The 10953-nt window shown below is 36.9% G+C and overlaps 3 protein-coding genes across 7 annotated transcripts in view; 2 read left to right on the forward strand and 1 right to left on the reverse strand.

Annotated features, from left to right (window-relative positions):
* Nucleotides 1–1936, reverse strand: part of prdx2 (peroxiredoxin 2) — a 6555-nt gene extending 4619 nt beyond the window's left edge. Inside the window, exons 1-3 of one of the 2 annotated variants that reach the window (XM_016284431.1) lie at nt 1837–1936; nt 1358–1483; nt 1029–1182 (exon numbers count right to left, since the gene is read on the reverse strand). In XM_016284431.1, the coding sequence (XP_016139917.1) occupies nt 1029–1182; nt 1358–1460 (257 nt within the window). In that variant the 5' untranslated portion in view covers nt 1461–1483; nt 1837–1936. Of the gene's footprint in view, nt 1–1028; nt 1183–1357; nt 1484–1828 lie in introns of both variants that reach the window. The other variant, XM_016284430.1, reaches the window with a different exon arrangement.
* A 472-nt stretch (nt 1937–2408) lies between these two features.
* rnaseh2a (ribonuclease H2, subunit A) lies at nt 2409–5807 on the forward strand. Of its 4 annotated transcripts, none has more exons than XM_016284425.1 (9): nt 2409–2562; nt 3309–3437; nt 3508–3579; nt 3655–3781; nt 3873–3960; nt 4144–4281; nt 4421–4508; nt 5177–5300; nt 5471–5807. In XM_016284425.1, the coding sequence occupies exons 2-9, from the start codon at nt 3311–3313 to the stop codon at nt 5628–5630; spliced, it is 924 nt and encodes a 307-aa protein (XP_016139911.1). In that variant the 5' UTR covers nt 2409–2562; nt 3309–3310; the 3' UTR covers nt 5631–5807. The 4 variants fall into 4 exon arrangements, with proteins under 4 accessions (XP_016139911.1, XP_016139913.1, XP_016139914.1 ...); XM_016284427.1 differs by lacking the exon at nt 2409–2562 and adding an exon at nt 2589–2607; XM_016284428.1 differs by lacking the exon at nt 2409–2562 and adding an exon at nt 2631–2648.
* A 1140-nt stretch (nt 5808–6947) lies between these two features.
* Nucleotides 6948–8037, forward strand: LOC107594438 (U2 small nuclear ribonucleoprotein B''-like; the record flags this gene model as incomplete). Its single annotated transcript, XM_016284494.1, has 4 exons — nt 6948–7079; nt 7232–7273; nt 7381–7469; nt 7745–8037. Coding segments are annotated over 4 exons (423 nt in total), but the record flags the coding sequence as incomplete, so codon positions are not given.
* Nucleotides 8038–10953: the final 2916 nt, after the last annotated feature.

The following is a 10953-nucleotide window of genomic DNA, read 5'->3' on the forward strand; positions in this document are numbered from 1 at the left end:
GGAGAGAGTGCTGTACATTCCCCCCCCCCACCAACAACCCCTGCCGGTACGAGACTCAAACCTGCAACCTTTGGGTTACGAGTCCGACTCTCTAACCTTTAGGACACGACTGCAAAAGCAGCGCGTTACAATGGTGAGGGAAAAGCTCCGTGTAATCACATCCATACAGTTTATGATCACAACAACAACAACGTTTGTCAGGCATCTACATTGTCATCTGAGGAGATTACAAAGATTAAACGAGTGTTAACTCTAAAACATGAAATGTGGAGTTATCTGCTTTTGCTATAAAAAAAACTTTTAATGTAAAAAAAAAAAAAAAACTTTCAATGAACTTTAATTTTGTAAATTACCTGCATTTGTTTAAGTTATTACTTAATCAAAACAACCCAACTACAGTTTGATTGATATTACTTGGAATGCACAATAAAAAAAAAAACGATTTGAGTTATCGGTTTTTGCAAATGAACTCTTCACACACACACACACACACACACACACACACACACACACACACACACATATATATATATATAAACCTAAAAAAAAATATTACTATCATTATTTTATTTTAGAATTATTATTTTTTTAAACCTAAACATTTATTAGTAGTAGTAGTACTAAGTGTAAATAATAATGCTCTCTAAATAAAAGGTCAATGTGACTTCAAATGTCAGTTTCTAGAACTAACAAAACGCTACACCCTTCCTTTATCTGTGCCTCTCTAACACTCTACAGTAGCTCTTATCAAAGCCAGGCTGGTTAGGAGAACATAGAAGACAACCACTAACTGGGTGAAGCCATAGAAAGCCCACTAAGAATCACGTTCACAAGCGAGAGAAAACCAACAGTGACATCTAACATAGCGTGTAGGACCACTGGCACTTTTTATCTATAATAAATGACTTTTTATAATGAAGGCACTAGATTGAAGGCATTTTAATGATATCAAATATAGATTTTTCTCTAAAGGAGCTAGTTTAGCCCTTTAGATGTGGAATATGTAGGAATAAAAGCAGGACCCTCACCATGCCAGATGGCTGAATTGAGAGTCGGTGGAGGCAGCGAAGACCTCGCAGCCGATTTTACGAAACTCAGCGGCCCGTTCGCTGAACGCGATGATCTCGGTAGGACACACGAAGGTGAAATCGAGTGGATAGAAGAACAACACGACATACTTCCCTAAAGGAGAAATGGAGGGAAAATAAAGATGAAGTGAAAACAGGTCACACCTGTAACCCAGTTAGTGGGTTTGATGGCTAGTATCGTGATGCAATGGAAAGCAAAAGTAGGTTAGAATGACATTTCAAATACTCTCCATCTACAAAACACAGTGTGTGGAGCGTCTGATGCTCACCTCTGTAGTCGGAGAGCTGAACGTCTTTAAACTGTCCGTCTATCACAGCTGTGGCCTTGAACTGAGGAGCAGGCTGACCGATCTTAGCGTTTCCAGAAGACATCTTGAAGATTGCTCGTCACTGTTGACCAAAGAAATCCAAGAACATCAGGAATATTATTATTATTGCTGCTACTTACACCACACATTTAATTACAAATTTAAAAACTTTTTTTAATTAATTGCAGAAAAAAAAAAAAACTTTTTTCTTGTGGTACCATATATATTTATTTATTTATTTATTCATTCCGCGTTAAGCTGTGTCAAACAGTTGCTACAATATGATGCAATCTGCAAGAGAACAGCGCCGGCGTTTTCCACGCGCTCTTTTGTTCAGTAATAATCAGCAAAAATACGCATTAAGCATTTGTGCATGTAAATAACCATTAAGATTTTAGGCAAAAGAGTACTATGTTGACATTAAAAACGTACCTTTCGTTCCGTGATGTGGAAGCGAAACTTCACTTTCCCTTAATGCACAGAAAGCTCCAGCCGCGCGACCTGCTGCAAAACTCAACGTAAAGAGGGAGGAGCCTCGCTTTATGCATTTCCTTTACAATTTCAAGCCATATTTTGCGTTTTAGTTGTATGGCAGATTCCAGTTTGGATACGATTTCAGAAACAAAACAGTGCATTTAGATGCACATGATGTCTTGTATTTTTTGGTTTTGACCTGCATACATATCAGAAAATTAAAAATACATAAAAAAAAAAAAGTACATCCACAACATGAGAACAAACCGCACAAAAAGCATATGCATAGTGTTTTGCAATGCTAACCTCAAGTTTATACTTAATCAATGACAATTCATCACTCTTAACCTCTGTTTATAATTTATTGCTCACCTCTCTATTCGTGTTTTTGTCTTATACATTTCTGCAATCGCGTAAATGCAAATAAACACTGAATTATAAAACATCCCCTGAACTCCATTTCCCACAAACCACTGCGACAGAGAGTTGTGGAGGCACACATTTAAACGCGTTCGCTGCATGGTTTTAGACATTAGCTGTGTTTTTAAATAGGTTTCAGTGTGCGTCGTATTTTTCTATGCAGTAATAAATACTCCTTGTCCTTCCAGTATTGTCGGTCAAAGGTCACGCTGTCCTGTCACACTCCCGCCAATTCTGTATTTCCGGTTGAGGCGCGCTGCAAACACACACAGGTTCGTGCAAGTTTGTTTATGCAGGAACTTTTGCACACTTTAATGGTTAAGCACACTGTTCTATGATGCTTTTGAATACCCTGTTAGTTAGTTAATAAGAGTGAATAAGCCTCATGTTTTCTCCACTCATTGTTCGTACTATTTTGACTATAAATTATTTGTATGATCTCGTATTATTGATTGATTTCAGTATCAGATGCGGGAGAAAATGTGTTGTGGGTCATTTCTGTTAGAGACGTGCCTTTTAAATTCTTTATTTTATACAGGGAATAATAATAATACATGTGTTGTGATTTATGGATATGTTTTTATATGTTTAGAAACATGCTCTGGTCGAATACTATTCAATATAACTTCATTTTTGCACAATAGCAAGATATTTCTTATTATCAATGTTGAAAAAAATTGTGCTGCTTATTAATATTTTTGTGAAACCCGTTTTTTTCAGAGTCCTTTGATGAATATAAGGTTCCAAAGGAAAACATTTATTTGAAATGGAAAGCTTTTATTTTGTAACCAATTTCCATAATAAAGGACGGAATGATAGAGCTACATTTTAGTGGGTTGTTAGCTTGAAGCTTAATTTTATTTATTATTGTTTGTAATGTTATTAATGATATTCATTTAATAATTTTTGTGATATGCATTTTTGTAAAGCTTAAATTAAGCTTAAAATTCATACCTATGTTTACTTAATTGTAATATATTTTGTTAAAAAAGTTGTCATTTTTTATCCAAATGATTAGACATGGATCTGAGTGATTTTGAGGTGGATAACTCTGTGAGTTGCCGCTTGTCCTCGTCCACCCCGGATGTGTGCAAGACAGAGGACTGCTGTCTGGGCATCGATGAGGCAGGCAGGGGTCCTGTACTGGGTGAGTGTCGTCCTCATTAGACGAGTATAACTTATAAACTGGAGTATAAATTTGATATGCTGTATTTCAGGACCCATGGTGTATGGGATATGCTTCTGTCCTGTATCCAGAAAGGAAGACCTGAAGAATTTGAAAGTGGCAGGTTGGTTATACAGAGCAAATCTTGACAGGAGATCAGATTCGGTGGAAATCTGCAGTATTTTTGTCACATGTTTAGACTCGAAGACGCTGACGGAGGCAGAGCGAGAGAACCTGTTTCTGAAGATCGATGAGGCCAAAGATTTTGTAGGCTGGGCCCTTCAGATCCTCTCGCCGAACACCATTTCCACCAGCATGCTGCAGAGGTACATGCACACATGATTTCACTGCATGCATGCCAAGGCTGGTGATTAGAGTCGAGAGAATCTTTTAAACCTGTTGTGCTTTTACTTTCAGAGCAAAATACAATCTGAATGCGCTGTCACATGATGCAGCGATTGGTCTGGTGCAGTACGCCCTGGACTGTGGGGTGCAGCTCAAAGAGGTACAAACCAACATCTGTATGATAGAGAGCAGATCTGGTGATGAAGCCGTTGCGACGTGTCTTTTTAAAAAATGTTTTTATAAATTGTATATATTTTTTATTATTTATTGTCCTGCTTTTTATTATTTTATTATTATAATTTTCTATCAGTTTTTATAATGCCGTGTTTTTCATACCTCTCAGGTGTTTGTGGATACAGTAGGTCCTGCAGAGAAGTATCAGGAGAAGCTCTCCCAGCGGTTCCCGGGGGTGGAGGTCACCGTCCGTCCCAAAGCTGATTCTCTCTTCCCCATCGTCAGCGCTGCCAGCATCTGTGCCAAGGTAATGGCTCCTTCAGAGGTGGATGATATAAGGGGAATGTCAGTTATTAGAGGAAAAATATCTGCTAAAACTATAAGAAAGATATATGCATATGATTAGATTTTTTAATATATTTTTGACTAATGTGTTCTCTTTGTAGGTGGCTAGAGACCATGCTGTCAAATCCTGGAAATTTGCAGAAGATTTGGGTGCCGTGGACACCGATTATGGCTCTGGGTATCCTAATGGTCAGATTATTTCATATAAGATTCCTTCCATTTCCATACAAGTGTTTTTATTTAATTAATTTTTTTTACAATTAAAGGTAGACTAATCATATTTAGATATTTTTAAATGAGCACTAGTGTCAATTACTGCTGTTTTTCTGGCACATATATACTACTGTTCAAAAGTTTGGGGTCATCAAGGTTTTTATTTTATTATGTAATACTTTTAGTCAGCAGGAACGCATTAAATTGATCAAAAATGATTGTAAAGACATTTATAATGTAACAAAAAATAAATGCTAATCTATTCCAAATAAATGCTTTCTATTCAACAAAGGATTCTAAAAAACAGATTCTAAATTTCACAAAAAGACGAAGCAGCACAACTTGTTTTCAACATTGATAATTAGAAATGTTTCTTGAGCAGCAAATCAGCATATTAGAGTGAGTTTTGAAGTTATCGTGGCACTGAAGACTGGAATAATGATGCTGACAATATATTCATAGAAAACACTTCTTTTAAATTGTAAAAATATTTCACAATATGACAGTATTTTGGATCAATTAAATTCAGCCATGGTGAGCAGAAGAGACTTCTTTCAAAAACATTAAAAAAAAATGTATTTTTACTTTAAATTTTCAGTACTAGGCTCAAAGTAAATATTATGATTTATTCTGTGTGTGTTTAGATCCCAAAACTAAGAGCTGGCTGCTGAAGTTTCTGGACCCAGTGTTTGGTTATCCTCAGTTTGTGAGGTTCAGCTGGAGCACAGCGCAGACGCTCATCGACAGTAAAGCTGTTGCTGTTCACTGGTGAGTCTGACAGCAGAGGCCGCTGCCTTTTCAGATTCAGAAAACATTCAGACCGGCTGCACTTTCATTTTCTTTAGTGCTTACACATCAAATGTTATATCCAAAAATATTTTTTCTGTTAGTACTTGTGCATTTATATATTAATATTAAGTGTGTTTGTTTGTGTGTAGGGACGATGATGAGGAAGATGGAGAAAAAGCCGCTGCTCGTCAGAATAACACCTCAGTGCTGTCGTATTTCAGCCGCAGCAAACCGTCAGAGCTCGCACGCACACGAGACACACACCGCTTTTTCACTGAGCGCAAGCTACAGAGCATCAACACACTCTGAACACAAACACTGTCCAGCAATGAGAGAAGCACTCAAACATATCACAAAATACACGTCAACTGGATATGTCCAACGTATATCGCAAATAATGAACTGTGCATGAACCAGAATGTATTATATTCTCATTTGTGTTTTTTAATGGCGTGTATTCTTCATTTCTGGATGTAAAATCAATAAAATGTTTTCATTTTCATATCTTTTTTTGAATGTGTCTTAGATTTTTAAACAATGTTTTCAGAAGTGGTACAAAACTGGCCCAGAATATGAGTGATTCCATATGTCTGTCTTACTGAAAACTGCCTAGCAACCACTCCGAACATGTTTAACTTAAAGTATTTGCAGGGTTGTTGCAGTACAGGGCTGCGTTTCCCAAAAGCATTGTAAGCTTAAGTTGATCTTCGAACCATTGTCACCAATGGAGCTACGATGGGCTAACTTAGGTTTGTGATGCTTTTGGAAAACGAAGCCTAGATTAGTTTACCTGTCTTAGGTTTTTAATTTTTTTTTAAACCTACACGCTTTTGTGCTTGACTCGGATGTTTCTATCACTCCGCGACAGCAGGTGGCGCAACTGTTTCACAACAATAAACCAAAGGAGGAAGAAGCCTAGCGGCAGTTTCCGCTTGAATTCAGCAGTGTGGTGAGTTTGTTTGAGGCGATTCATTCAGTTTTAATAATATGTTTAGTACATTATTTGTACGTTTATAATTTAGAAAAGCAGCACTCGGCGATATTAACAATAGTCTGTACTAACGTGCAATAAGTGTGTAGTTGTTCACGCTAACTGCTCACTGTATTCATTGTGCCTTTCTCTGTATTTTAGTGTGGTTTTACCTGAGATTATTAATCATGGACATACGACCGAATCACACCATCTATATCAACAATGTTAACGATAAGATCAAGAAAGAAGGTGAAGTCTTAGACATGTTTGCTCTTTTTTTCTCTCTCTCTCCCCCTTTGACCATTAAACTATATAATTGATATGATTGTGAAACTTTTTGTGCAGTTTTTTTAATGGGAGAGTAAAAATATTTTTAAAACGTACACCGTTCAAACTAGGCTGCTTATGTTGAAGTGTTTGGGATGTGGCTTTTAATGATGAGACCTTTTTTGTAATCAGGCTCTCAAAAAGTATATAACAATTTGGATATAGATTTATCGGCCAACATATCGGTTATCGGCTTTCAAAAATAAAGAATTATCGGTTATCGGTATCGGCCAAAATTTTCATATCGGTGCATCCCTAGTTTACACTTTACAAAGCATTAGAAAGGAACACATTTCTCAGTCCCTAATCTTAGCTTGTACTTGTAGCGAATCCAGTATGCAAAAACCGACTCCGATCTGATCTCTAAGACGAGAGGCACGTATGGAGATAAAGAAAAGAAGAAAGAGAAGAAAAGGAAAGCTCAGGAACAGGCTGCCAATTTCAACACGAAACCAGCGGTGAGTTGAAATGCATGTTTGCGGAGGCATTGTGATTAGAAAATGATATTGACGACCTAGTTGTGGTGAAATGTACATTTAAAGAAAACCAGATCAACCGAGTAAATTTTGCTTAAAAATGTTTGACTTTTTTTTTTTTCTTTTCCCTGCAGGGAGCAGTAAACACACAGCCTCCTCCACCTGCCACAGTCCAGGTATGTCACACAACTTACGTGCTTATTTTGTGATTTGATTTTTTGTATTTTTAAAAAAATGCATTTTGTTTATGTACCTAATAATAAATGATTTTATATTGTTTTAGGTCCCTGACAACCCACCAAATTATATTCTGTTCCTGAATAATCTCCCAGAAGAAACCAACGAGATGATGCTCTCCATGTTATTCAACCAGTAAGTTTTCAATATAGTAAACCAGTAAACATTTGAAAAAAGTAAATGTTTTGGTAATAAATGCAAAATGGTTGTCTATAACCTCTTTTTATGTATTGTTATGGTGATGTTTTTTTTTTAATGCAGAGAACGTTTAACTTGAACACTTTCAATCTACTTTGTTTCCCCTTTTGATTAAAAATGCATAAATATTGATAGATTTATATATCACCCAGCTTTTTCAGCAAGATTGTCTCCTCAGATTTTTTACTCCCCATCTTGTTCCATCTTTTCAGGTTTCCAGGGTTTAAAGAAGTGCGCCTGGTCCCTGGAAAGCATGACATTGCGTTTGTGGAGTTTGAGAGCGAGGCTCAAGCTGGAGTAGCGAAAGATGCTCTGCAGGGATTCAGAATCACAGCCACGTGTGCCATGAAAATCACATATGCCAAAAAGTGACCTGGCTCACACTTACTGGACTGTAACTGAGGCTTTGATCAGTGGATCCTCACTTCTGATTTGTTTGTCTTTACATTCAAACTCTTTATTTTTTTTTTAAACAACGTTTGTTCAGTGACTGTTTAGTATTGTTTTTCCTATTTTTTTTTTTTGTATGGGAATTATTTGGTCACAGGACTTTCCAGGACAGGCCTTTATTTTGTAATGTGGACTAATAAAATTAGCAGCTAAAATAAATGTCCCATATTTTTATGACATTTAGTTTTCTGCTCGAGCTTAAAAGAACAGTTCCCAAAAATAAGGAGCTATTTAATGGCGCTTTTCCACTGCGTGGTACGACTCGACTCTGCTCGCGTTTCCACTGCAGTTCATTACCACTTTAGAGTGGGCGGGATTATTCACATGTCGGTAGTTGCGCCGCCTATACTCCTGAAAAACTTTAATCCCCCGTCGCCCCATCAAGTTCTCGCTGGATCCACTCATCTGCTATCAATGAGAGGAACGTCTGTACTTCCTCAACAGACAACGAAACAGCTGCTTTTTGGTTGTTAAAAAAAGGTGTGCACGTTCAAAACAGTTGCGTTCAATCCTTCGCTGGCTGTGCTGATTTAAATCTAGCGGTTCTGTTGTGTTCAGTGACGCAGGTCGAGACGATTCTCTCCGGCCAATCAGTGATCAGCAGAGTTTACACGTCACGTTTTGGTAACGGTACGGTTCACTTGGAACCTCAACCGAGGTGGTACTAAAACAAGTACCAGGTATTGTACCTAGTGGAAAGGTACAATACCATTTTTAGATGCACCTTCATAATTGTATGACTTGAGATCAGTTGTAAACTGTCAGGCATGAACACTGTACCTGACAAAAGGACTGAAAGAATTGGTTTGGCACAGAATAGTGTAACACCCATTTGCGTCAGCACTCACGGCTCTGTAAATGTTCTGGGTGCAACTCTCTTATGAATCTGGGCAGAGGCTGACAGGTGCATCAATAACAGCAGCGTGATACAACATTGACAGAAACTGGTTACACCATTCTGCATTTTCATTAAGTCTGTATCAAATGTGTTTTGTGTTTTACATCTGTTTTGATATTTTAATTGCAAATTATCACAAAGCAGCAGAATGTTCACAGCAGATTAAATCGGTCATGTTTATATTTTGGCAGAGACTGGTCTCATCGATTACACAGCTAGGGATCGGACCACCGAGGCCACTGACATTTTCAGACATGCTGCTTTTAAAATGTCATGATGACAGGTTTGCATAATAACTGACAGACACTATCAAATTAGTCCCAGCACATAATGACCCTCTACTTAAGCGTCATTTCAATACATAAATATAGAATAGCACAGGAGAAAAAAGCTCCATTAAAACTTTCTGATAAGTGTGTTGAATGGACATGAAAAATGTTTTGGCACAGAGATTTTTCAACAGGCAAATTTAACTGGGAAGCTTTAATGGTAAGGATGAGCAGACCTTTTGTTCCACAGTTCTCACTAGAGACCCTTGCATCCACTCATATGCAAGAGCCAATGGAAGGAATGAGAAATATGAAACCGACTAAATCAATACCTCAAACTGAGTTATTGCTCTCCTTTGAAGTACAGGAATTAATTTCTCAACAGCCAAGAAGTGAAAACAGGTATTCAAGAAATTCTTGCAGCTCACTCTCTCTGCATCATTTAATGAGGAAAAGATGCCACTGCAGCCAGCCAGAACCTTATAGCAATGCCACTGCAACCACCCAGAACAATAAGGTCATTTCACAAAATCGGTGCCTTTTCCACTTGGAAGAATTAAAAAATAAAACGTTTAATCAACACTCCATGTAACAAATATCCATGAAATGAAGACACCTTAAAATGACAAGAAATTGTATTGCGCCATGTCAGGCTATGTAATTTATTCTTTTATGACTATTTTTCTACCTCATGTTTTGGTATTTTTGTCAACCCTGTTACTAGATACTATCGTTTAAATAGAAGTATGTGATCGTTTTCACATATATGAGGAGCATTTGAGTTCCTCTTTTCACTGGGATTGTTTCAAATTTTGGATTTTTTAATATATATTTTTATATTTGTCATTTAGATGACCAAGAACATCCTAATTTTGGAGGGTGACCACATGTCAATTAGGAAAAATATATATTTTCACAAGAGAGACAATAAAAAAGGACTTTGTCCAAAATAAAATATAAAGTTACAATGGTAAAACCTGGACGGCTGTATCAAATATGATGTTCTACTATTTTTATTAAATTAATGACAGTAACAGGATTGATGTCATAGTCTCAGGACTGACCAGAGTAACAGGGATGACAGGACTACACATTCTTCAGCACACTGCACATATTTGTTTACATAATACTGTACAGTTTTATGATTTTAAATGGCATTATATTGTTTTGCACTTACTTAGCAACAGTCAATGTTTCATTTGAAGTCAGTTCATTGTTGATTTAGCACATTACATTTCTAAGAGATCTAATGTTTTAAGGGTATTGTAATTAGATCATGTGCCCATCTGTTTGTCTGTGTCCCCTCACAGAACTTCAAATATACTGATCTGGTTCAATTATTAGGCAAGGAAGATGATCAGATCTTGGTCTTTCTGTGATCATCTGAAACCCAACCAAGATCTTGACTTTCTTGAACATTGCAAGACTGCGGTGAAGGTCTGCAGTCACCTTGCTGCTCTTGTTTGTAATTGAATTTACATAGATGCATTATTGACAATGAGTTTTATTGAGACTGATCATCCTATCCTGGTCATTAATTATAACAGTAATAGAAACAATATCAATAAAACAAACTAAAATGTAACTATGTGTACTGCGTTAGGTTAACCGGGACTTGTCATTTGCACTTATATATTGCTGCTCTTTTTTTAGTTTTGACTGCTTTTATTGTCATTTGTAAGTCACTTTAGATAAAAGCGTCTGCTAAATGACTAAATGTAAATGTAACTCATGCTCATATGCCACTGAATGATATAGGCATTAGCTCAAAATTACACCCTAATATATGTCATCCCTGTTAACC

Source organism: Sinocyclocheilus grahami, unplaced genomic scaffold (assembly GCF_001515645.1).
Source record: "Sinocyclocheilus grahami isolate Dianchi unplaced genomic scaffold, SAMN03320097.WGS_v1.1 scaffold183.1, whole genome shotgun sequence".
NCBI classification, from domain to species: Eukaryota; Metazoa; Chordata; class Actinopteri; order Cypriniformes; family Cyprinidae; genus Sinocyclocheilus; species Sinocyclocheilus grahami.